This window comes from Sinohyriopsis cumingii, chromosome 6, assembly GCF_028554795.1.
Source record: "Sinohyriopsis cumingii isolate HCF-2022 chromosome 6, ASM2855479v2, whole genome shotgun sequence".
Lineage (NCBI taxonomy): Eukaryota > Metazoa > Mollusca > Bivalvia > Unionida > Unionidae > Sinohyriopsis > Sinohyriopsis cumingii.
This window is the reverse complement of record NC_142966.1, coordinates 100,195,400-100,220,852: the sequence shown is the minus strand read 5'-3', so window position 1 is coordinate 100,220,852 and position 25,453 is coordinate 100,195,400. Positions and strand designations below refer to the sequence as shown.

General features: G+C 34.5%; 1 protein-coding gene across 1 annotated transcript; it reads right to left on the bottom strand.

Moving 5' to 3' along the window:
• Window positions 1-1,017: 1,017 nt before the first annotated feature.
• On the bottom strand, window positions 1,018-22,737 carry LOC149797560 (tyrosine-protein kinase Btk-like). The gene is made up of 15 exons (XM_089960432.1): window positions 22,570-22,737; window positions 20,541-20,684; window positions 19,334-19,377; window positions 18,153-18,221; window positions 17,624-17,689; window positions 15,898-16,029; window positions 12,282-12,493; window positions 11,619-11,689; window positions 10,753-10,853; window positions 8,180-8,268; window positions 3,998-4,196; window positions 3,477-3,598; window positions 2,788-2,948; window positions 2,251-2,310; window positions 1,018-1,601 (listed from the first exon to the last, which is right to left on the bottom strand). The coding sequence occupies exons 1-15, from the start codon at window positions 22,714-22,716 to the stop codon at window positions 1,584-1,586; spliced, it is 1,635 nt and encodes a 544-aa protein (XP_089816558.1). The 5' UTR covers window positions 22,717-22,737; the 3' UTR covers window positions 1,018-1,583.
• Between the last annotated feature and the right edge of the window lie 2,716 nt (window positions 22,738-25,453).

Here is a 25,453-nt window from a genome sequence, read left to right as displayed (position 1 = left end):
TGTATCATGGTGCAACAGACAAACAGATAGAATGAGAGGGAGATGATCGATAGTCTGATATTCGACGAATATTTCCCTTGTCAAAATGTATTAACTACAATAAGCCAACATGTTTATATCTTTATAGAATACAAAATATTCCTTTGCTTCAAACTGCAATACATATTATTTAAAGGGATTAAATAATGCAGATATGAATTAATTTGGTTCAGTTTTTAATTTACCTGTAACCATATCTTGGAAGTAAATGAGGATCGACCGACTTGTCCCTAACAATCTTTAATTTACATAAAGTAATTTGCGTTAGCAACACTTTTTATTACTCATTCACTCACTTATTTCCTCCAACATAAAACAGAAAATGGCATACTTAACATTGATAATATTATCGAAGCAGAGTGAACAATTGTGTTTATCATTTTATACGAGCGGAATGAAAAGGCTCGAATATTCAAAACGAAGAAGGATGCGATTTTCTTTTCAACACACACACTGTAAAAGGAAACCTCCGTATATGCACATATATAATACATCAGTTGTTTTGTAAATATGTATCAAAATCAGTGAAATATTTAAAAATATATTTTAAAAAGCTAATACGCATACCGTGATCTAAATAAACAGAGCCATATGCACTACAAATATTGGACTTAAATCAGAAATCATGTACACTTTTCAAAGTATTGAAGACATACTGCAAATTAATGGATGTAAAAGTCCCTGTCGTAGATTACTGTCTTGTTCACTTGTTAATAACGCCTAAAGAAAATTTGCCAAACTCAAAGTATGTTCTGGATTATTTTTTATATACTGTTTTTTTTTACGATTGGCAAATATTTGACTTAAATCAGAAATCATGTACACTTTTGAAAGTATTGAAGAAATATTGCAAATTGATGAAAGTAAAAGTTCCTATTGTAGATGATTGTCCTGTTAATAACGCCTAAAGAAAATTTGCCAAGCTCAAAGTATGTTCTGGGTTGTTTTTATATACTATTTTTGCGATTGACAAAGAAGAATAATTAAGACGTCTTTATTACAATTCTTAAAGTATAGATGCTTACAAGGATAACACATAAAGATCTCCACCATAAAGTCAAACAAGGCTGGTGACAGCTTTTAACATTGTACACGTATCATTATATTGATTGTGTTACTTTTAAGTGAACGAATTTGGCAAACATATTTTTAATATTAGTTAATCCCATTACGATTATACAGTTTTTAAGTATCTCAATCGTATAAGAAACATAGAAGATTGCAATAATTCCCATCGAATTCGACATGAGAAACAGCAAAATAATATAATGATTTCATGCGTTTGATTCCTTTTTTAAAACTATTCATATATGGCTAATATCAAACACTTGCTAGAAAAACCTCTTGTTAGTATTTTTATTGGGTTTACTCCTAGGAACAATTTCCTGTTTGAGAAAATGTGACCCTGTTGTTCTGAATTGAAATCATCAAAGTTTTTTTCCGGTTCCTCTTAAAAGCAGATGTTACGTGGGAGATCACTTTGAAGATTCTCTTGCCAAAGGAACACAGTCCATGCATCATCCTTGCAACATCAATGATCAAAATTAACTTCTGAAGTAGTCCTGGAAAAGTTGAAAACTGTGGTTTAATTAGCCATTGCATCGAAATTTGGACTGTCTTTTCAAACTAAATCAGTACATCTACTCATACGACACATCCATATTCTATAAAGTCTTGACTGACCACATGGCATGTTCCGAAGATTCTGATTAGTAAAATTCTTTTTACAAACGATAGTAGAGAAACCACAATTAAATGCAGCTTTAAAGGTATATGAAAAATGTTTAATCCTCACTTTGGGTCGCTTGTATCCAATAAGGAACTATCATGCGAGCATGAACGCAGCAACAAAACAATATACAATATTTATACCAAACCGCTAATCCATATCACAATAGAAGTTTTTCCTGTACACTAATACAATAATTTTATGGAAACTTTATATTCGAATAACATATTATTTGAAAGGATTCTAAGAATGGATCTGCTTTATGGAATTTTAAAGAGAATATATATATATATATATATATATATATATATATATATATATATATATATATATATATATATATATATATATATATATATATATCTGTGTGTGTGTGTTTGTTTGTTTAAATGCTTCTCAAAAAGTTACATTATCAAAATACTCTATTCAGAAAATGAAAAGGCCTCTCTCTCTCTCTCTCTCTCTCTCTGCAATCATCTTACTTTCGTCAATGCCAACAATCTTGTATGTATTTCCTCGAACGTTGGTCTATGAGCTGCGTACTAAAAATTGGAACATAAAAACGTAAAATACGCATGTAAAAAGCATCATTCTGTTTCAAAGACCCTTAGGGATCCTTTGGAAAAATAATGAAGCACTTTGTTTAATTTTGTACATGTATCATTTAGTTGTCATCTTAGATTTCAAAGAAAATACATTTATTAAATTTTGAATACAGACTGCAATGCGAAATATGTTAAAAGACTAAAACAGAGTAATGGGACATTCGGAACTATGCATATAGAACGTGAACAATTGATATAACAAAAGAAAATATAATTAATTGAGAAAAAAAGAAAAAGACATATTCAAATCATATGTAAGAATAACTGATTTAACACGACCATAAAATAACTTTCCAACATATTGTTTCTTTAAATATTCACACTAGCGCTCGTTACTTTCGTTCACGATGAATGAACACCTTTGTCAGTATTTTAAGCGATTATATGTGTGTTGAATGGACGAATATGTATTACCTGTAACCAAGAAGCGCTCATCAGGTTAAATACTTTATCTGGACAAGTCCTTGGTTTTTTCAAGCGCTTATTTTCAATGCAGATATAAACTGCCACCTCGTTCGACTTCTTGTTTTTGTATGGTACTGTTCCTCCGCTGAATACTTCCCACATTACAACGCCTTCATGTACAGAAGAAATAATAAAAAGATAAAAGTATGACAGGTGTATGTTATATATTTTATTAGTAGAATTATTAATATGTAGTAAGACAACTAAACTAGCCGGCATTCGTTGTTATTCAGCTGTTTCATTCAAGACTTAAGTAGGCTAGTACCAGTAGACAATAAAATATTCAGGTCCGGAAAGTTGCATTTCTGACTCGGAGATGAGAAACGGGCAGGCAGAGGCAAAATGACAGCTATGCAGACAGACAGGTTGGTGGAAAGTAAAAGTCTACCCTGATGTCATAATTGCAGGTTATTTGTAAAGCAATAGAATAATAAAGTACTTATCAGCTAATTGAAAATGTTCTTAATATGAAATCCATACATGTATGATCAAGCACTAAAATACACTCTCCACGAATGCAATAGCTAATTGCTAGACACCTACAGTAAATCGCGCTGAAACAAAGGTAAAGTTTGTGTCTCATTTTAGCAGTATAACAAAACAAGCAATATAATCGATAGGATCACACATACACTTACCGAAGGCCCAGACATCCGATTTATTGCTGAACTGCGAGAAACTTAAAACTTCTGGCGAGGACCATCTGAGAGGTATTTCATTTTCCATGGAATGTATTTGTACATTGTCATCGATTATATATCTAAAGTGAATAAAATGTAATATAATCTTCAAATGTCAAACATATTAGATTCCACTAATCAAAATTAAATTCAACGCTGATGGTGAAAGTATACATGACAAAAGTAAAATAATATGGACACCCATCGTCCTAGCAAGAACTGATTAAATGAAACACGCTATACATATATGAGTGGAAGAAATAGAGGAAGAAAGGAAGAAAAGGTATGCCCTATGACAAGGTAATATTGTCAACATAGCATTATTTCCATTACTTTATGACTGTTTTACAAACTTGTGTGTGTGCTCGCGCGTGTGTGTGTGCGCGCGCGTGCGTGCGTGCGTGTGTGTGTGTGTGTGTGTGTGTGTGTGTTTGCGCAGTATATAGGATGAATTGCGGGCATTCATATGTAATACATACCTGGAAAGACCAGAATCACCCACTTTGACAGTCATATGTTCCCCAACAAAACAGTTCCGTGTTGCCAGATTCCGATGAACGATTTTTTTCTCCTCGAGAAAGACCATTCCTGAGCAAATCTGCTGACACATCTCAAGCATTGTGCTGACATTTCTAATGAGTGTTTGCTTGTGCTTCCTTATGTATATCAGAAGTGAACCTTAAACATATGCAAAGGTAGTGATTTGTCAAACAAGCAAAGATTAAAATCGTAACCAATCAATATTCACTAATCAATCATTTCGCTTTTAACGTTATCACTAAACAAGTTGACAAGTTAACCTAACACACGCACGTCATTTACAGAAAATCACCTTTTTCTTTTACATTACGTTTGACTGTGTGTTCCTTTTGTTTGATTGCACCAAAACAATGGAAAATTCACGGAAAAGTGTTCTCTTTGACTACTGCAAGGACCCCACTGATGAAATGGCAGATGCCAGGAATCCCTCGATTCTTTCATACGCATAATGTGGGGAAATACTATCATGTCAATATTGTATTTGTTCTCTCTCTCTCTCTCTCTCTCTCTCTCTCTCTCTCTCTCTCGTACATTTTCATCAGCTTAATAATTCAATTACTGTATCAATAAACAAGGTTTCACTAATAAAGTATATGATCCACCTTCCTATGGATATCCAAGACTCCGTACTCCAAGAGAAACACGCTGATAAAAAGTAATGTGGTACATTTATCGACAACAGACTCGCAACAAACTCGCTGATCTCTCAAAGTCATCCAAGGGTATATTTGAACTACGTGCCGCATCAACCTGCCCAATATAAATGTTCATAAACATACAAATTGAGATGCATAAAAAGACCACATATTTTAATAGAGAAAATAAAACACGGGACTATCCTTCACTTGACCTTACAAGTCAATGGAAGCTCATCAAAACCGTATGCTTCACAACCCAAAGTTCACGCGTGCATTTTTTGTGTCCGAAGGTCATTTTCGACATACAGTGATACTTACAGTGCACATGCAAGTCTTTTCCTTATGTGATAGTTTTAAACAACATTATGCACTCAAAGGCTTCAAGCATTTGAAAATCGTTTCTAATCAGATATATGATAATTGTTTAATAACATTATGCACTCAAAGGCTTCAAGCGTTTGAAAATCGTTTCTATCCAGATATATGATAATTGTTCAATAACATTATGCACTCAAAGGCTTCAAGCATTTGAAAATCGTTTCTATCCAGATATATGATAATTGCTCAGTAACATTATCCACTCAAAGGCTTCAGGCGTTTGAAAATCGTTTCTATCCAGATATATGATAATTGTTCAATAACATTATCCACTCAAAGGCTTCAAGCGTTTGAAAATCGTTTCTATCCAGATATGTGATAATTGTTTAATAACATTATCCACCCAAAGGCTTCAAGCATTTGAAACTCGTTTCTATCAAGATATGTGATAATTGTTTAATAACATTATCTACTCAAAGGCTTCAAGCATTTGAAACTCGTTTCTATCCAGGTATGTGATATTTGTTCAATAACATTATCCGCTCAGAAGCTCAAAGCATTTGAAACTCGTTTCTATCCAGATATTTGATAATTGTTTAATAACATTATCCACTCAAAGGCTTCAAGCGTTTTAAAAACGTTTCTATCCAGATATGTGATAATTCTTCAAAAGCATTATGTACTCAAAGGCTTCAAGCGTTTGAAAATCGTTTCTATACAAACCATTTTAAGACGGTCCACTTGCCTTGAACCCATCGTGTCTAATGCTATGGGTAGCTAGTTCTGTTTGATATTTCAGTGTGTGGTTATATATCTATACTATGAGAGGTACATGTGCCTCGTGTCATTTTCAATAACAGAAGTCCGAAACTCCTAATTTGAACAAATGTCCTTATAACTATAGTAGAAACCCATGCAATAGAGTTAAGTTATGAAGTATTGGGCTAGTGTGTCCCCGGTTTGCTTTAGACCCTAGTATGGCGAAAATCTCACAGAACCATGCGGGAGGTCAGGTAGGACGAGACTTGGGAAACCGAAGTTACATGGTTAGATAAACCAAGTAGAACATAATTCCCTACACACACTCTTGATCTATTGAAGTCCAGGTGCTTACTTGAATTCAGTCACCTAGCAAACAAGCTGTAACGTCATATAAAATAATAATCAATATGTAATAGAGTCCCGTGCTTCGGCAAGGAATAATGGAGGATATGGCACATTTCCTCTAGTAATAGCCTTCTGGTATAAAGTTTTATTTTTAAGAAAAGTTTCTTAGTTGTATATACAGAGGATCTCAAATGGGTAACGATTTCATGTTAAATTTATGAAACGAGTTGAATAATGTATAGCTGGGCATTATTCAACGAGTTTCATAAATTAAATATAAAATCATTATCCATTTGAGATTTTTTTATCACATAGTTGTTATTTCAGTGGAAATTATTTAGATAGAAAGAAGAACGAATAATTTCGTTCATTCTGACAGACGGTGCAGCTTTCATTTGTTGTGCATAAAATATAGTCCCAAACAAAGTTGAACTAGCAAAAGTAGATTGTACATTTTTGCAAACTATAAATCAAAGAAAAAGCTTCCATCAGAACAAACAGAACAATTTATAAAGACAAAATCATTTTTCAACACAGAATGATTAATGCGATGTGATGGCACATTGATAGTAGGCCTAGAGTACATGTTTACCCTACAATGTCACTTGAAGAATTAAACGTTACATTGTTGCGATTTTTATGTGAAATAGGATTACTGGATGCAGAAATTCAAACATCTACTGCAATTCATTTGTGACCGGATATTTACAGTATTTGACTGGAACAAAAGGCTGTACAGAAGACGTAAACAAATTGCTTTTGAGCCTGATTTGCACCCCATATATACTGCGTAAAGATGCTGTGGTTGGATAAAGTTCTGTCAGTTAGGAGACCCATATATGTCCAGATTCTTCTGTGAACAGAGGTGAGTTTATTTACTTATGTACGTTAACATTTAAACCACACTTGTATATACGGTGGATTCTATATCTATGTTACAGATATACCGCTTCCTCTCCCCACCCAGCCATCCAATAAGCAATACCCTTAGTTTTACTTCTTTTTGTTGTTCTTGTTTTGTAGTTTTACGCCATGTTTCTCAATATGATATTGTTATACATGACATAACAAACCCCTGTGGGGGTAACATATCCAAATTCAGACAGCGGAGGTAATTTTTCCTCAATTTCCTTTCGCGATTCTAGTTCAAAAATGGCCGCCTAAAATGTTCATTCAAAACCAAACATTCAAGAAGGCGGGGTTAAAAACGTTTCCCAATGATCCCAGCCAGTAAGTAAAGAGGATACTGCACAATAATGTCATGACCTTATTTGGACCAATCAGAATCACATAAAGTGATATTTTAACATGTGGCATAATAACAAATATTAAACTGCACATATTATAGGAAAACTATACCTACATTGTGATAAAAATCGAATAATGTTGCATTGGTATATATGACATGTAAAGTTTGTTAGTTTCATTCAAGTCACACAAAAAAATGATCTAATTGCATTATAACAGGTACGTGCCGTTGATGTTTCAGCTAACCTATGTCTACGAGTGTGTCCAGACAATGCATATTAAACTCCAGTAGTACTTGAGTTGCAGGAAAGAATCAAATACGAGAGAAGTACAGAATGAGAAAAGTAATTCTCATTATGACATGTGAAACTTCAGATGTTTCATTTCAAACCATGAATCTACTTCAAAGCAGCTGTCCAAAAATTCACTCAATAATCAATGTTCAACCACCCTCACCCACCTCGTATTATGTTCAGACTAATAAAGTGTATAATGTAAAATCGTTCTGCCCCAAATATGGATCGGAGGGATAGACATCAAGTAGATAGTAGAACGGACCACTCCCCTTCCTCCACATTATCCTGAATGTGTATCCAGTTTCTGCAACCATTTTGCATATAGGTAGAAACAATTTAAATTATATCCGAACATCTGGAACTGTCTAAACAGTTATGAAGATTTGCGCTTTATTACTTAGGCATCAACGAAGAAATAAACAAGAGATCATACGAGCACTATTGCACAACTCTCACCTTTATTTTAATAAGCCCAGAAGTAATGATACACAAAAACAAAACAAAATCCCTATACCTTTAACCATCAACTCCGTCACAACCATATTTTGCTTCTCGTCGGCAACCATTCCATACACTTGCACTATGTTCTTGTGTTTCTGATTTCTACAGAAAAAGTATAATATTGTCAATGTTTATGTGTATGTAGGCTGAACATGAATCATTAAAAACTCCATAAAAATACCCTGTCATGTTCCCTAGGATATATTTACAAATCATGCTGCGTTTGAATTCGCCCCTTCCTTCGAAGCAAGCAAACAGATTAGTGCTATAAACATTAAATCTACAGTTATTTCCTAAATTACTGAACGTTCCGAATCAATTCAAATAGTCTTGAATATCCTGATGAATCACAATGATGCAATCCAGAATGCCTTTAAATGAGTTCAGAATAATAAGAAAATAATATGTTAATCCAAAGTCATTGAGCACGTAGTTATTAGAATGAATAATTTCAACAAATAATTCATTTCAATTATATCTGGACACAACTGTAAAATCTGATTAAAACAATTGAATATTGATAATGACGACTTACTGCAACGCGTAATCTTTAAAAGCTCTAAGTGCTTTACTATATTAGATAACATATAAAAAGATATGCAACGACAAGATTACAAAAACAAATAGTATGAAATTACAAAACAAACAGATGTTGGCATCAATTAAGGAATTAACCATTATTAAGTCGTTAACTCTGTTCTTGGAGTCGAAATAGGCGAGATAAGAGCACACTTGAATGAGAGAACGGTATCCTTACGTCAAAGTTCAATGTGCGATTCGTTCCGCGTAGCTGGGTCCTGGTACGCAAAAGAGCGTTGTCCGTATGACTTTGATTTAACAGCGGGAACAATGAGAATACAGGTGTCGGAAGAGGAGCGTGAGTTTCTATATGGGGTATACACACTGGTGAACTCAAATAGGTGTGTTTAACTGCAGCCAGTCAACTTAATGTAGCATAGTGAACAGATTTTGTATTTGATTGTGGATCGGATAGCCATTGGAGGTTACAGAGCAATGGATATAGGCTCAATTCTTCGTACTCTAAGTCTAAAAAGATCATGCGTGTTTTTAGCTTTATGAAGTTTATGTAGTAGCTCCTTGGACGAACCAGATAGCAGTGAATTACAATAGTCCAGTCCTTAAAGTACTAAGGAACACACACATATTTTAGTAGCATCAGTAGAAACAAAAGAAAATAGAGTTGATGCGTCTAAGATTCAGATATGCAACCATGCATATATGTTCATGACATGATGGTGAAATGAGAGAGTACTATTGAGAGTATACTGAATGAAGAGAACGGGGCCTATAACATAGCCTTGTGGAACAACAAAATATAGATAAACTGAAGGGATTATTTTTTCATTTACGCACGCAATTTGTGTCCTGCTGACCAAGTAGGACCAAAAACAAAGTAAGGCTTTTAATTACTAAGTACCTGCTAGAGATGGTGAAGTAATATATCATGTTATGTTAAGTTAAATGCCGCAGATATGTCCAAGAGGTTGAGGACTGTATCTTTCCAAGCAGAGAGAAGGTTGATAACTACTCTCAGAACAGCAATTTAAGTGCAATGGCTAGGACATTGTGCGGACTGTACATTGCTTAAACGACAACTTGGATTGAGATGAGCTACAGGTTGGGATAAAGCAACTTTTTTATAGTTTTTTTACTTGAATGGGAGGTTCAAAACGGGGCCGTAGTTCTTTAAATCGTTATGTTTACGCGTCTATTTCTTCAAAAGAGGCTTTATAATGGCAGGTTTGAAACTGATGGGAATTACCCGGATGACAGAGAAGTATGGGTAACATCGCATCTGTTAGTGAAGCAATATTTAATTTAAGCACTCAAGCAACAGTGATGTAGGAATCGGATCTAGTTCACATAACTTTGGGGCACTCTTCATCACAATTGCGTGTACCAAATCCATAGAGAAAAGTTCAAATGCTATTATAGGTTGCTGTTGATATTCTGTATCAAACTGTGTGGTGACGATGCGCCAACTAAAATTGTCAATCATATCGCGAATGGATTTACTTTGTTTCGAAAGAAATTTACAAATTCATCTGTAAGGCAGACCAGAAAGAATTAATTTACTCATTGACATCAGATTGTTCGTAATGCCGAAAAGCCTGTGCAGCTGAAATTTTCAGTGATCTTAGTAGTGTAGTAGGTTGATTTTGCTGCATGAACTACGTTTGTGACATTCTTCTCAGCAGCTCCAGAGACTAAAGATAGGAATGAATTATTTGACCAACGAAAACACCTCGTTTAACGGCAAACAAGACTGACCTTAATCTCTTGCTATGTAAACACCTAACCTGCTGCCAACTGTATTTAGCGTTCACTTTCCATTGTAGTATACGATTTGCCTGGAATCTTTCCATGGCAATTTCTAAAGAATTTCGTTTACACTTTCCCAGTAGGTATCTCAAGATTCTATAAAGAGCTTAAGAAAGGTTATTATCTGTCAATCAGTGTATATTTATCCGACTGATGAAGATAGATTCTTAATCTTGTGATATGCCATGTTTTTTAATCTGTTTGATGTCTTTGAATGACTTGAAAATATTAAGGTATACTTACATGAGTGTTTTGATATCTTCTAGAAAACTATCATCTTGTACGGCATTTTTCAAAGATTTTATAGCAACAAAGTGTCCTTTTAGTTTGGCTCTGTATACCACCTGTCAGTTAAAAGGGAGTTTTATATATATATATATATATATATATATATATATATATATATATATATATATATATATATATATATATATATATAGATACATACATACATACATACATACATAGCAACTATCAAAGCTATTGCAATATAGATAAAATCTATTTGCATTAGAACGCGTATGCAGAAATGCTTCAAGACTGTTAACAAATGGTCTGTTGACAGAGATGTAGACTTTTCTTAATCTTGGTATCTGTTGTAAAGTTTTCGAACCCATCGGAAACGATCATGCTAATAAAGCAGACCATTACAAAACTTTGTTTAAAATCATAATCATAAAAACTACAAATAGTATCAAATGAAAAGCATACTGATAAAGTGCCGACAGTTATCAATCCATCTATAACTACTTGAGAATGAATACGTACATACATACATACATACATACATACATACATACATATATACATACATGCAAGCATACATACATACATACATACATACATACATGCAAGCATACATACATACATACATACATACATACATACATGCATACATACATACATACATGCATACATACATGCATACATACATACATATGAAAATGATGGCATGAACATGAATCTACGTCTCTCGAGTGGTAGCCTAGGTCTCTGTTATTATTTTCTAGCCACAAAAATACGCATAATTTGAATTTCCATCTGTATATGGCAAGTGATCTGGAATGCTGACTTTGATGCCATATCTCATACTCTTATTTGAGCCTTACCCCAAAATTTCCAGCTCCTAAACGATCTTGTATTTCTACTTCTTCCCGGCTGTATTCCCAGCGCTCAGGTTCTACAACAGTGGAAATAAAGAAATTATAATTGATCTACTTGGTTCGATCATTTGTAACGGCATGACCGAGAGTATTGGTCATCCGGCTCATATTTGTACCGGTGGTTTCTTCCTGGCTCTCCAGTTTCCCTATTATAATTACCATCATACACCGCCCTCTGAGTCTTAAAACTTATTAAACAATCGAGATAGAGTTTAACAATCGAGATAGAGTAAATATGAATTTTTCATTTAAGTATCTCAAAAAGACTTAACCTTTAAATTTGCACTAACTGAAGGAAACACAATATTACATAAGTCATACTTAACATGCCTGTCTCAAAGAGTTGCACTTAGAAAGATAATTGTGCCAAACGTTATTAACGTCCCAAGTGACGATCATTTTTGGCAGTAAAAGATGTAAGACGAAATGTGCGTTTTTTCTATGAAATATCTTGATATTAGAATATAACATTGTTGCATAATAAGAATTTCTTTCTTACATTCTTCTTTCGAACTGCATTGTGCTACTTAAAGCTTACTTATGAATTCGCGCTATTTTAATTCTGCAAGTTTGTATTCTCATCCCACCCCACCCCTTTTGAGCATTTACCTTCCGTTTTCTTCTCCTTAACGTGGACAAGTGGTGGTGGTGTCGGCGTCCGTTGGTGTTTGGCGGGAGGATGTTTAAGCCTGGTGGCTACAACACCAGCTTTCTCCTTGTGATAAGATACCAAGGCGGGAATGGAAGAAAACTTGAATCCCTTGGACAAATAAAATGCACCATCCTTCAGTCTTCTGATAGGGTAATGTTTTACTTTTTTCCTATTTAAAAAATAATGAAAACATCGTTACAACATAAGTAATTAGGTCATGTGTTTTATAATAAACATATACTTGTGTATTGAAATGTAATCAATTTCCTGACTTAAGAAGACTTTTGATGTTATTTTGTTGCTTTATAATTCGCGCTATAATTTCATTTTCATTTAGTCACGCCTATTTTATGACTTAATGTCACGTATTCTGCAATTATTCACTAATTCATATTACCCAAAAATATTAGAAACCTCAATTTTTTCCTGGGGCACAATAATTTAAATGACACATGTTCAAAATTTGTATGCACTATTACTTTACATGACGTTCACATTACACGATCCGCCATATGCCATATTGAAAACATTTGTTTTGAAGCATTTTAAATTTTATGGAACCTATTAATTCAGAGGCGTAATGAGGGAGGGACGATGGATCAATTCGAGAAGTGGATCCAAAATGCCAAATCCCAAAATGTTATTTTTATATTTTAATTTACCATTTCAATAATTATTTTCTACACTTTTTGTTTTAGTTATGCATGTGTACTCTCATTTACTCTTTATGTCGTCCAAATCATCGAACTCTTTCTTCGTTTCAATGTACAGTGATATTTTAAAACCAAAATGAGTGTGTATTAAAAGAGCATAAATGAATGCTTAGGATGACATAGTATTTAATAATTTTATGAAATGTGTGTGAATTATATTTAATAGTTATTATTAAACTGTTGTACAATGAAAATTAGCAGCGTAACTAGCAAAGTCCATAAAGGATATATAAACTGGGGGCAGCAGATAAAATGTTTCGAAAATATATTGTTTCCTATAGGACCACAGATAGTGTTCACCAAGGTCCTGCACAGAACGATACCGCAACAATGGCAAGTGCTAATAATCCTGGATTATCCACAGCTATTCGTTGTGCAACACCCACCCAGGACAACCAGAGTGAACCTGATGGTGAAATTAGTGAGCTAGTTTCTTGGCATAACAAACCCGTTCAGAATCCCTACATGCAAGTGCCTTCTTCTAACAATGACACCCTTTAGAGCTTTCTGCAAGACAAATACCCGACATAAAGAGGAAACCGTACTGTTGACTTATATAACAATCGAACATTGGCCATACAGGCCATCTGGACCTTGCCCAAAAAAGTGAGCAGAAGCAGCAAAAATTCAACATCTTTTTACATTATATCAAGTAAATCAGTACTGATCATCGCCATTACTTGGTTAAGCTTTTCTGCAAATTTGACTGAGTTTTGTTGGCTCCTTGCAGGCAACGGTAATCCAAAATAGAATCGACCATGGGCTAGCGGATTTCGTGATTGGCGTGGTCTGAGCCAAAAAGGTATGGACCGATTAATATCTAATGTGCACACTGCTTCCTGTATGACTTATCAAAAGTGAAAAAGACATGGTTCTCCGGATGAAAGTATTGAGTGCAGCATAAGAAAACCGAAGACTATCGGGGAAGTGTTAAAATGGTAATCAAGAATAGTGCCGAATATAGCGATTAACTCTCGGAAATTCAGGGGCCAATCTTGTAAAATTAAGCGATGTCTACAATGAAAACTTTCTTTCTCAGGTGGAGTTGTTGGTATAAATTGACCCTGTAATGAGAATGCTTCTAACAAAAAGACCAATCAAGTATTTCAGTCCTTCGACCTAGAATGAACCAAATTCTGTCTTCTGTGTTGGCTAAGCACTTGAAACATAGCATTCATGAGGATGTCAAGTCCTCTCCTTTTTATTCTGTCATTACAAACACAATTTGAGACATTTCCAAAACAGTCCAATTAAATCAAATATGCCCGTACGTCATAATTACTCAAGAAGAGAATGGTTGAACAGAGGACATCCAGATGGTGGAGACTTTGGGGGATTTCCATGAAGGCAAGAGTCAACGAACGGAAGGAATTTCTACTGAAGTTTGACACATCTTGCAGAAGAAAGGCGTATCCCTAAACAAGTACTGAGGTGCTTGTTCAATGTGTACAGAAACGAATCTTAGAAAAACAATCCAAAGCTACTTACATTTTCTGTGTTGCACATAGTATCGGCCTTGTTCTTAATGTTGTTATGAGTGTTGTAAAAGAAGCTGCTGCTACTGCATTTTTATGGTACTCCATGAACTATAATCTTCTATGGAAATATTATACAAATACGGGAGTCTCAACTCTCTTTCAACAAGCAGAATCATAAGCTCTGAGCTGGCCGCATCATGTCACTGATGGGAGCAGGCCGCATCATGTCACTGATGGGAGTTCAATTTTTTATCGCGATCTGATGAAATTTGTGTCGGATCACACTTAAGAGCAGAACAAAGATGAGCATGTGGAAAATTTGCGTAGGAAAAATGTACAGACTTTTGAGTTATTATTCATCCTGGTACTGATTTCAGATATATTTAATGACGTCAACGTCGCTTCGATGTGTCTTCAGGAAAAGGATGCAGAACTCATGAAAGCAACACAATACCCGCCATTGGAGTTGACTGCCTTGTCAGAATATTGTCAGGACTTCATGAAGCTCGAGACGAAGCTATGGCGGTATGCAAACAACTAATTTTCGTTGACACTAATTTTCGAGACAAAGGCATTCGCAGACATTTCGAGGAATTAAATGAAGATAACTAACCCAGAATATCACTTTTGAATTATTGTCTTTAATATCAAACTCGATATTATGACTTCTCAAATGAACAATAGATTGCAGACGATGAGATTTGTTACTAAGCATTTTTTCAATGCACAATCCAAAAATATTTATCACATATGATCAAGACCTAATGGAAGCAGCCAAGTCTCTGTAAGAAGAATACCCTGAAGATATGACCGATGCATCTCACATAGAAATGGTTACTTTCAATACAACAATGAAGCAAGAGATTTGCAAAACCAAGGTGTGAACAGTGAATGAACATGTCTATCTACTAACTGATCACTGCTCATTAATCGCTTCTGGCGTATCTGATGTTATCTTTGCTCCTCTGCCCTAATTTACACTATCCGTTACCGATGCTGGCGCAAAAATGTATTTTTCCAAACTGTAAATGGTCAAGAATTACCTAAGGAATACAATGGTGATGGGCCGCTTAAGAGGTCAGTCTTCTGAGAACATTGAAACAAAAAGGTCAAATTCAGCGGATGTCGAACAATTAATAAATAATGTTGCTGAAACGAAGGCAAGGAGAAAGAAGATGCAACCTGTTATATGATGCTGCACCGTTGCACTTGCTGGTAAATGACGATTGTAAATGAGGAATACTTGAAGATTTTATTACATTTTGGGTCGGGGACTCTCTCACTTATTTATTTTTGGGGGAAGCTAACATTTGAAGCTCAGCCGCTGTATTAATTATATCTTATCACATGTTCTTTTTACAATGGCTCAGTACTTTACTTACTGGTCTTTATTGTACACTGAAAGTATATAATTCCCTTGCCCACCAGGATTTCGGATCATGAAGACGCCGTCTTGGGCTTCCCTATACAGTTTCTGTTCACACATCTCATCCGACAAGTCGTGGTAATACCAGCTAATTAGAAAGAACGTCGCAATTATACTATATTTAATAACAAAATTCCCGTAGAATACACATTATTCATACTTCAAATTGTTAAAATGCAGATTTGAGAGCGGAAATACTAGCAACGCAGAACAATATATCGACTTAAGCAAGGGACTGTTAAGGAAAATAGAGATCAGTGTGTGTGTGTGTGTGTGTGTGTGATTTGGATTTTAACGTAGCTTTAACAATTATTCAGTCATATCGATACGATGTCTGCACTGTGGCAGTTTATCGCGATGCCAAGCACTGGGGCATCATGTCTCAGACATGTAGCATGATATCCCAGCCAGACACGTTATCCTGACACCAAGCCGACCAGTTTTAACACTAACCTCTTAATGCTGAGCGCCAAGCGAGGAAGCTGTTAGTACCATTTTTATAAGTCGAAAATAGAGTTCAGAACTTTAAGCTTACGTTTCACAACAAGTATTTGTTCTCAGTCAATGGAAAGTGTTTTAATTATATTCCATCAATGTTCCCTGTTGGATACAATATGATACAGACTCAGACCTTGCTTATATATATATATATATATATATATATATATATATATATATATATATATATATATATATATATATATATAGTATGAGTTAACTTTATCATAGCTGACAAATCTGAACCGATGAACATTTTAAACAACATTTGCTCCTTAGCTGTTATTGCCTGGATCGCTTACAAACGTTTCCAGCGTAGCCAGTATCGGGAAATAACCAGTGAATTATTGCACAGGTTATTATTTGCAACATACATACATACATACATACATACATACATACATACATACATACATACATACATGATCTTTTGTCGAATTTTGTGAGCTATAGTTATCATCTGAATTAGGTAATGAAAATTTTTAAACTATATACAGCAATGCCTGATTTTTTACATTTGCTTGCCATGTACAGGATCATGACTCGTCCATTTTAAGACCAATATGTACCCTAACTAATACTGTGAATGGATAACTAAATTTTCATTATTCCTGTGTTTTAAACAACACGCATAATCAATATTTAGCAAATTTGCAATACATGTGCAAACATAACTATTTGTCCATATTTGTTACATTTCTATCCTGAACTTTCTACATTTTTAGCGCATCTTGATTCTTAATGATATTCTATGACATAATATTCCTGAAAACAAAGAACAAAAACTGGTATCAAGTAATGTAAAGTATCTGTAAAAGATAAATAAATTCACAATAAAAATCTGATTTTTCTGAAGCATTTCATCTATTGTAATAGCTTTGTATAAATAATTAAATAGTCTATCGCAAAAGAATATTAATGTGAATAATTCCTTTTTAAATTGCAATACATAAATATTCAGAGGGAAAACAGCTTTGTGCGAACAATAATCTTATATACAATTGAAATGTAAAATGCTTACACAGTCACACACACATGCATGCACACACACACACACACACACACACACACACACACACACACATATATATATATATATATATATATATATATATATATATATATATATATATATATATATATATATATATATATATATATATATATATATATATATAACGTACTCGTATCTGCTAAGATCTACATCTTTACTCTCACCGGACTCAGAAGATACAGGATTGAAAATAGACCTGGAAGAAAAAGTGTCAATGTATTCAAGCCCTGCTACTATAATCATTGTCGTTGTAATGATTTTCTAAACGTTCGTTACCTAATTCCCTATGAATTTTCAACACAGTGACATAGTTGTGCAGTCATTATTCAGGACGGTATTGAAATAACGCAACATGCTCTGTTATCTTAATGTATTACTCTTTGTACATAGTTCATTCTTTATTTTCAAAACTAAGTGAACGTGCATCTTACCATTTCAGGTGCACAATTACATGTCTTTAATTCGGATAGTACAAAAATAGACTTCTAAAAAGAACTGAGGAATGATAATTGCACTCTGATGTTTTTGACCATGCGAACTTGACAATAAATCAACAAGCTAGCATAAACATAAATCTCTTTATCACATGAGAGTGATAGTGTTCGAACTCAAATTCATACTTAACACGTAGATCAGCCTCATACGCTAGACTTTCTTACCCCTGAAGTGCGCCTTCTGAAATTGCAGGTAAATGGTGGACTTTTCTGGGACGATAGGGTTCTGGGATGCTGCACCAACAATAAAAAATATCATTCCATTTGATTGATAGGGTAATAAAAACAGGATGATTTCAAACTGTTTTAATGTTTTACAAGATAACGTGCGTTGTTTAAACATACTTCAAAGTTTATTAAGTAAGGAGCCGAAAAATTCTCTCTACGAAAACAATATATTTTAATGAAAGCAGTCAATACAGAAAAACTAAATAATAAAAAATTATATTGCAAAAACTGCTGTTATTTTGTTAATTCTATCTTATACAGTAATGGCAAAAGACGGAGAAGCGCAATTTCCTATTCATTTTGTTTTAATGCATACACGTGAACGCCATACGATCCGTTTCTCCGTTGTGTTTCCAAACATTTAAATTCAGTTTGAAAATACAATATGGTGTGTATTTGATAGATTTAAGTGTGTATCGATCAAACCAGGATTTTTATTATTTTCCTATTCAACTTGATCTATTCACTTGTACACCGACGTGCTATCATAGATCTCATATAGATTACCAGGAACTACACGCACACCCAAATACAAACAGTAGACTTACATTTGGCCTTTAATCTCGCAACAGTCTTCTTACCCAGCGTGCAAAATTCAAGCATTTTACCATTACACGTTTCTCATTTTGACAGGCTTTAAATATTATCCTCATAAAAGATTTAATTACTTGGTCGTTATGATGTCTTTTGTGACGATATCTTCAAATGTGCATGTTCCAAGCCATAATTAATAAACAGACACATCGTCTTCTCCGCAAGTGAAAACGGTTAGGTAAGAACAAATATGGTCTCATGTCCGCCATATTGCTCTACGGCAAAACATGATGGACGTATGCATCCGCTAGCTTACACCCATCGAAAAGAGATATACCATCAGTTAATATATTTTATTTGAGATGATGGCATTAGTTCATAGCTAAGGTCTCCATGGTCAATGACAAAAGGTAAATCATGTTCTTATCTAAAGTTACCAAAAACATCTACGGTCGGTCTATTCAGCATTCTGTCACACGCTTCTGAGTGTGACACTTACTGTGTTGGGTGATGTCATTTATTCACACATTTTTTCAAACTTTAGTTACATTCATGTTAAAGACATATTTCAAGCAAATCCTTACCTAAAATTTCTCCCTTTGCCTTCAGTTCCTCTGCTACTCATATCCTGTAAAGCAATTCAAGGAGGCTATCAGATTATTTCGATATCTTCTGAATTTGATGGTTATATCATGAAATCAATAATAAATATATTCAATCTGCAGAAACTTTAAGTCCGAATACCTTTAAACTAGCTTATCAGCTAGCTTATCAACTGGAAACAAAGCACATTGCTCTGTACCGAAGTAGAAATAATTCTCTTTTTGTTGTTTATTTGGTAAAATGTTCTATCTTCACCCACCATGTAGACAGAAAATGAACTTCTTAAACAAAATTTGGCAATAAACTGTTTACCAAATACTCAAACGAACCATATATATGAATCCTTTTAAACGTATATGATTGTGTTAGAAACACATTTACAATTGGTTCGTGGTGTTAGTTTATGTACAAGTTTGGCATTTTAAAGAAACAAATGTAACTTCATCATTGATTATGGTTCCGTTATCTTCTCAATTATCACAAAGTAAGAAGAATGCGTATTAATGCTGTACTCATCTGAGTAGTTATAAATCACTTTTTAAGAAGCATTAACAACAACAGTCCCGTATCGCTTATGAACGCCGTTATGCTTAAGTAAATTAGACAAGAAACCCCGGCAGACCTGAGTAATACATTTTACAGCCAAATTTCAACTGAATACATCAAGTGATGGAGATACTAGGACTTTTCAAAACATTGAACACGAGATTTTAATGTTGACACAGCTAATACCGACGACTCCGGCTTGACAGTAAACCATTGCATATGATGATACAAACGTGATGAGTATGTATAAAAATGTCAGTTGAAGATGGCGACTGATGAAGTTGACGTCTGACTTACAAAATCTCAACGCCGACGCTATTGCCACCACCATCGTCGGTTTCGTCATCGCCAGAAAAGTGATACATATACGCCGTTCATGGGGCAGACAAAAATAGGCAAAGGAAAATACCGTTACATCAGGCTCTGGCTGATATAGAGTTTTGTAAATTTGAAGAGAAAATGGTATCTCTCACTGCAATGGACATACTGTAAAACCAGCTCGCAAGGCCATTTCGATTAAAATGGTGCATTTTGTGCTGTTATATTTAAATTATTATTCCGAATGATTAGTTCCAAGCAGTGTTGGATCAAACAGAATATACTGTGTATATCAATTTGCTAATAATATTCCAAACTTCTTACCAGAAACCTCTCCCTCTCAAGCCACTGAATAATCTCCATTGTATTTCGCCGGTTGAGATTTTTGGCATAAAGTGCGTGTTTCAGGGCCTCCAGATTGAAAATCACTGTTGACCAGCTCGTCCTATTGATGTCCAAATGGCAATACTGACCATGAAAAACAGAATTTGGTGTTACGTGTACTTTTTATATGTAAAACTTCCATTATAAAAAGTAAAGACGAGGAAAAATATAAATAAACTGTGATCTTGTATACGCTTTATCTGACGAGAGAATCTGGCACACCAAGCCACGATATGAAATATTTAACATACATCGGCAAATCATGCATTGAATAAAATAGAACTAAACTAATATGAATTATGTTACATTCGGTTAAATATTGTTTTGAGCAGTTTATTAATGAAACAAAATTGCATGATGAAAGAAGCATGCAAATAACCTAATGAACAAGCCGCGCCTGCCACATGGTATATCCCAGGGCAAGGTAGTTTACTCAAGCATCAATCTATAATATCACGTACAGATGTATGACGGGTAAAAGCAAAATTACTGGCTGTTAGTAACACATGTCATTCCGATTTGACTTTGAAAGAGCCGTAGTTCGTGTACATCTACAATAAAGATAAAGAAAATATTAGTTTCACCTAAGAAACCTAAATTCACAAACAAAAGACAAATCTAAATAAATATGATGCATGAAAAAGTCACAAGGGTAGAAATATTGAGACAATAAGACGAAATAATGCTTCTGACTCTGCAACATACAAAATAGACATGGAAATGAAGATGTTGGTCGCATAGTCATGGAAATATAGGTGTTGGTCTATATACGTGGAAATGAAGGTGTTGGCCTATAGACATGGAAATGAAGGTGTTGGCCTATAGACATGGAAATGAAGGTGTTGGTCTATAGACATGGAAATGAAGGTGTTGGCCGCATAGTCATGGAAATGTAGGTGTTGGTCTATATACATGGAAATGAAGGTGTTGGCTTATAGACATGGAAATGAAGGTGTTGGCCGCATAGTCATGAAAATATAGGTGTTGGTCTATATACATGGAAATGAAGGTGTTGGCCTATACACATGGAAATGAAGGTGTTGGTCTATAGACATGGAAATAAAGATGTTGGCCGCATAGTCATGGAAATTGAGGTGTTGGTCTATATACATGGAAATGGAGGTGTTGGTCTATAGACATGGAAATGAAGGTGTTGGCTTATAGACATGGAAATGAAGGTGTTGTCTTATAGACATGGAAATGAAGGTGTTGGCTTATAGACATGGAAATGAAGGTGTTGTCTTATAGACATGGAAATGAAGGTGTTGGCTTATAGACATGGAAATGAAGGTGTTGGCTTATAGACATAGAAATGAAGGTACTGGCTTATAGACATGAAAATGAAGGTGTTGGCTTATAGACATGGAAACTAGGGTGTTGGCTTATAGACATAGAAATGAAGGTGTTGGCCTATAGACATGAAAATGAAGGTGTTGGCCTATAGACATGAAAATGAAGGTGTTGGCCTATAGACATGAAAATGAAGGTGTTGGCTTATAGACATGAAAATGAAGGTGTTGGCTTATAGACATGAAAATGAAGGTGTTGGCTTATAGACATGGAAATGAAGGTGTTGGCATATTGACATGTAATTAAAGGTGTAGTCATGGAAATGAAGGTGTTTTTCTATAGGTATGCAAATGAAGGTGTTGACCGCATAGCCGTGGAAATGAAGGTGTTGAGCTATAGACATGGAAATGAAGGTGTCGGCCTATAGACATATAAATGAAGGTGTTTTCCTTTAGACATGGAAATAAAGGTGTTGGCCCATATGCATGAAAATTAAGGTGTTGGCGCAGTGATGTTGATTCTCTGTGTCTGCTTTAATTGAAACCTAATGACAAAATAATTGGCATAATAGTGAAGTGGTTTATGCCTCAAATTCAGCATTCTCGAGGCACGTGACACAAATTATTACAATAACAGAATCTATTTCCTGTGAACGGCGATTATAGGAGAGACTCTTTACCTCATAAACAGCGTTTGCCAACTTTCCGAAGTGATAGTAAACATCTCGATGTACAGGTGAGATTCTTCTAATCTCCTCTTGAAGGACAAACAAGGTCATGATAAGTGGATTATGTTCCTTGTCTACCCCCTTCTGACTCTCCTCCATTTCAAGTTACCTCTTTATGTGGGAATCCTGGAAATGACAAACGTACGTATGTATGTATGTATGTATGTATGTATGTATGTATGTATGTATGTATATATGTATGTATGTATGTATGTATATATGTGTGTGTGTGTGTGTACAGTTCAACATCAGTTCAGCTTTATAGTGCTATAAGGTGCCAACTAAACTTAAAATTCAAAAAATGTATTGAAGTACTAATCACACAAACACTTCGGCAAGACATACCGTTTCAAATATATATAAACACGAGATAAAATATAAATGGAATAGATGTTACAATTAGATAAAAGGAACGTAAACTAAAAAATTAAGATAATATGTAGAACAAAATGGAGTTAATTTGTAATCAATTATACAATTTCCAATAACAGATCCTCCGATTCCACCATGGCACCCGATATGTCAATTAATTGTTTCGCAAGTAATTTCACATCATACAGTCTGTTTCAGCCTATATGTGTTCATGTACAGTAATGTTAATGACACGAATATGTAAACATAGTTATATTGTTACTGCTTAGCTCTAATGGTATTTGTACCAAATTCGCGTTCTTCTCCTAAGCAACAAAAAGTATTAGCAAATTGCTACATAGGTAGTCTGTCTATATTTTGGTAACCAAATCTCTAGTTAAGCCTATTAAATTCAATTCATGTATAAAAAATGATGCGTACTTACACTCCAAATTATGTCATTAAATAGAATATTTTCGAGGTGATGTTCTCAATATGTGCTATTATAAAGCTGCAATCATCATCCACCAAACAACGAATTAAAGTATCCAATGTATGCATTTCACTCTGACTACTGTATACTACACAAAAAAGTTAAGGCCCATTTGAAACCTTTGAGTCATTAGTATTCTCCTGTTGCCTAGAATTAAAGTATAACACAAAATACAACAGACAATATTGAGATATTTGGACAGTGTGTGAACAATGACTGGCAATCATAAAAAGATTGAACAAAGGGCAAGGTCTGCATGGTGAACCCACGATTAATGTATTGCTGCAAAATGTGTGACCTTGACCCTAAGGTCAAAAGGTTCAGAAAGAAAATTGTAGAATGAATTTTCTTACCTCCATAATGAACAAAATCTATCAAAGGTTTTAGGAAATATAAGAAAAACAAAACTTAACCCCAAAAATTAACTCAGATTGTCTAAGGCTATGACTTTCAGTGTGAGGTCAAAGGAAAAAGCAAACATTTTTTCCTAATGAGTCGTCTTAGTTTCTAATTATACCAAGTACATGCATAATTAGAATATATCAAGGAGTATAAGAAATATAATGAAACAAATAGAGAGACAATCCTTAACAAACTGTTGACGGGGTCGACGCAACCGCCAAAAAGTGGCTGTTATTCTCTCGCTTTCCCAATGATGATGACCCGACAAACAATACCTTCCGTATTTGCTGGCCAATACGGAGCAACAAGTGGCCTTTTCTTTCCTGTGCAGTAGATATTGTTTGTTTTGAATTGTTCGTGCCACTCACATAAACATAATTGTTAAAGAATTAAGAAATGAACGAACAAAGGGGTATGGAGAGCGAATTCAAGCAATTTTGCATAGAAATATATCCATTAAATTCTTGAACTGAATCACAAAGAACCTACCCTATATAAATACAGTCAGTTTAAAGTCTTTAACAAACAAAGCCGTCATTTACGTTGTCATCTTAATTGTTAGCTTAAACTAAACAAAACATAAGTGTCCTTCGTATTGTTATCTTGAAAACTAAATTTCTATCCCACTGAATATGTTGTTTCTTTTACTTCTCAAATGGAGTTATTCACAAAATATAAATGGGTAGTTTTGAAAAAGGTAAAGCTTATGAAACTAAAACTTAGATAATAATTTGTTTAGTTTTTATGTTTACATGTTTCGGCAAACACTAAGCCATCAGACACTTTCATATGCATAATTACAGGTATATGCGCTTCTATTTTCAAATTCGTGTGAACCAGAAATCTCGATAGAAGTAAAATCTTTATATTCGTGTTCATTTAACACACAAAAATTCTTTCTTACCCTAATGGATCTATTACCACCCACATCAAAAGCTAATCCTTTTGTTAATATGATATAGCTAACATTCCTTCGCGTAGCAAATTACAGCAAATCGTCCCGAATGGTATTAGTATACTGAAGAAAGACACTTTGCCTTGTCCTATAAGGCTATGAATCAATGTACATTTTAAATTTAGTCGTACGCATCCTTTGCCTGTAAATCTACTGAGGCTTTAAAACTACCCAATCAAATCATTTCATACTGCCTCGGACTTCAAAATCATCGAATAAATCCTTGAAAATGTCCACAGGCTTCAAAACTATCCAATCAAATACTTGGAAAATGCAAGTTCACTGAATAACATAACAGCCAGCTAACATCAAAATGTTTATAATCGGATGCATCTGAGTATTGCTTGAATGGCGAGGAATGTCAGTTTACAAAAAAATATGGACGTATAGCCTACAACTCGGAGAATATTTAGACAAGAAATTGTATTGTTATTGGAAATGCATCGAAAAATATGAAAACAAAATAATTTAGGTTTCAAAACTTACTGTGTCTACATCCCAATCAGACAAGAAATATGTATAGGCGGTGACCTTTATCATGAACGATTGTGAAAACGATGTATCAGGCAATGGTTAATATAGATACGAGAAAAGGAGAACGTCTTGTTCACCCAATGCGCACGGTCTTCATAATA

Coding starts and splice junctions, on each gene's coding strand:
- LOC149797560 (XM_089960432.1), bottom strand. CDS start 22,716: ATGGAGGAGAGTCAGAAGGGGGTAGACAAGGAACATAATCCACTTATC. Junction 17,690..18,152: donor TCAGAAGGCGCACTTCAGGG/GTAAGAAAGTCT, acceptor TTTTTCTTCCAG/GTCTATTTTCAATCCTGTAT. Junction 8,269..10,752: donor GAAGATATCAAAACACTCAT/GTAAGTATACCT, acceptor CTTTTTCTGTAG/AAATCAGAAACACAAGAACA.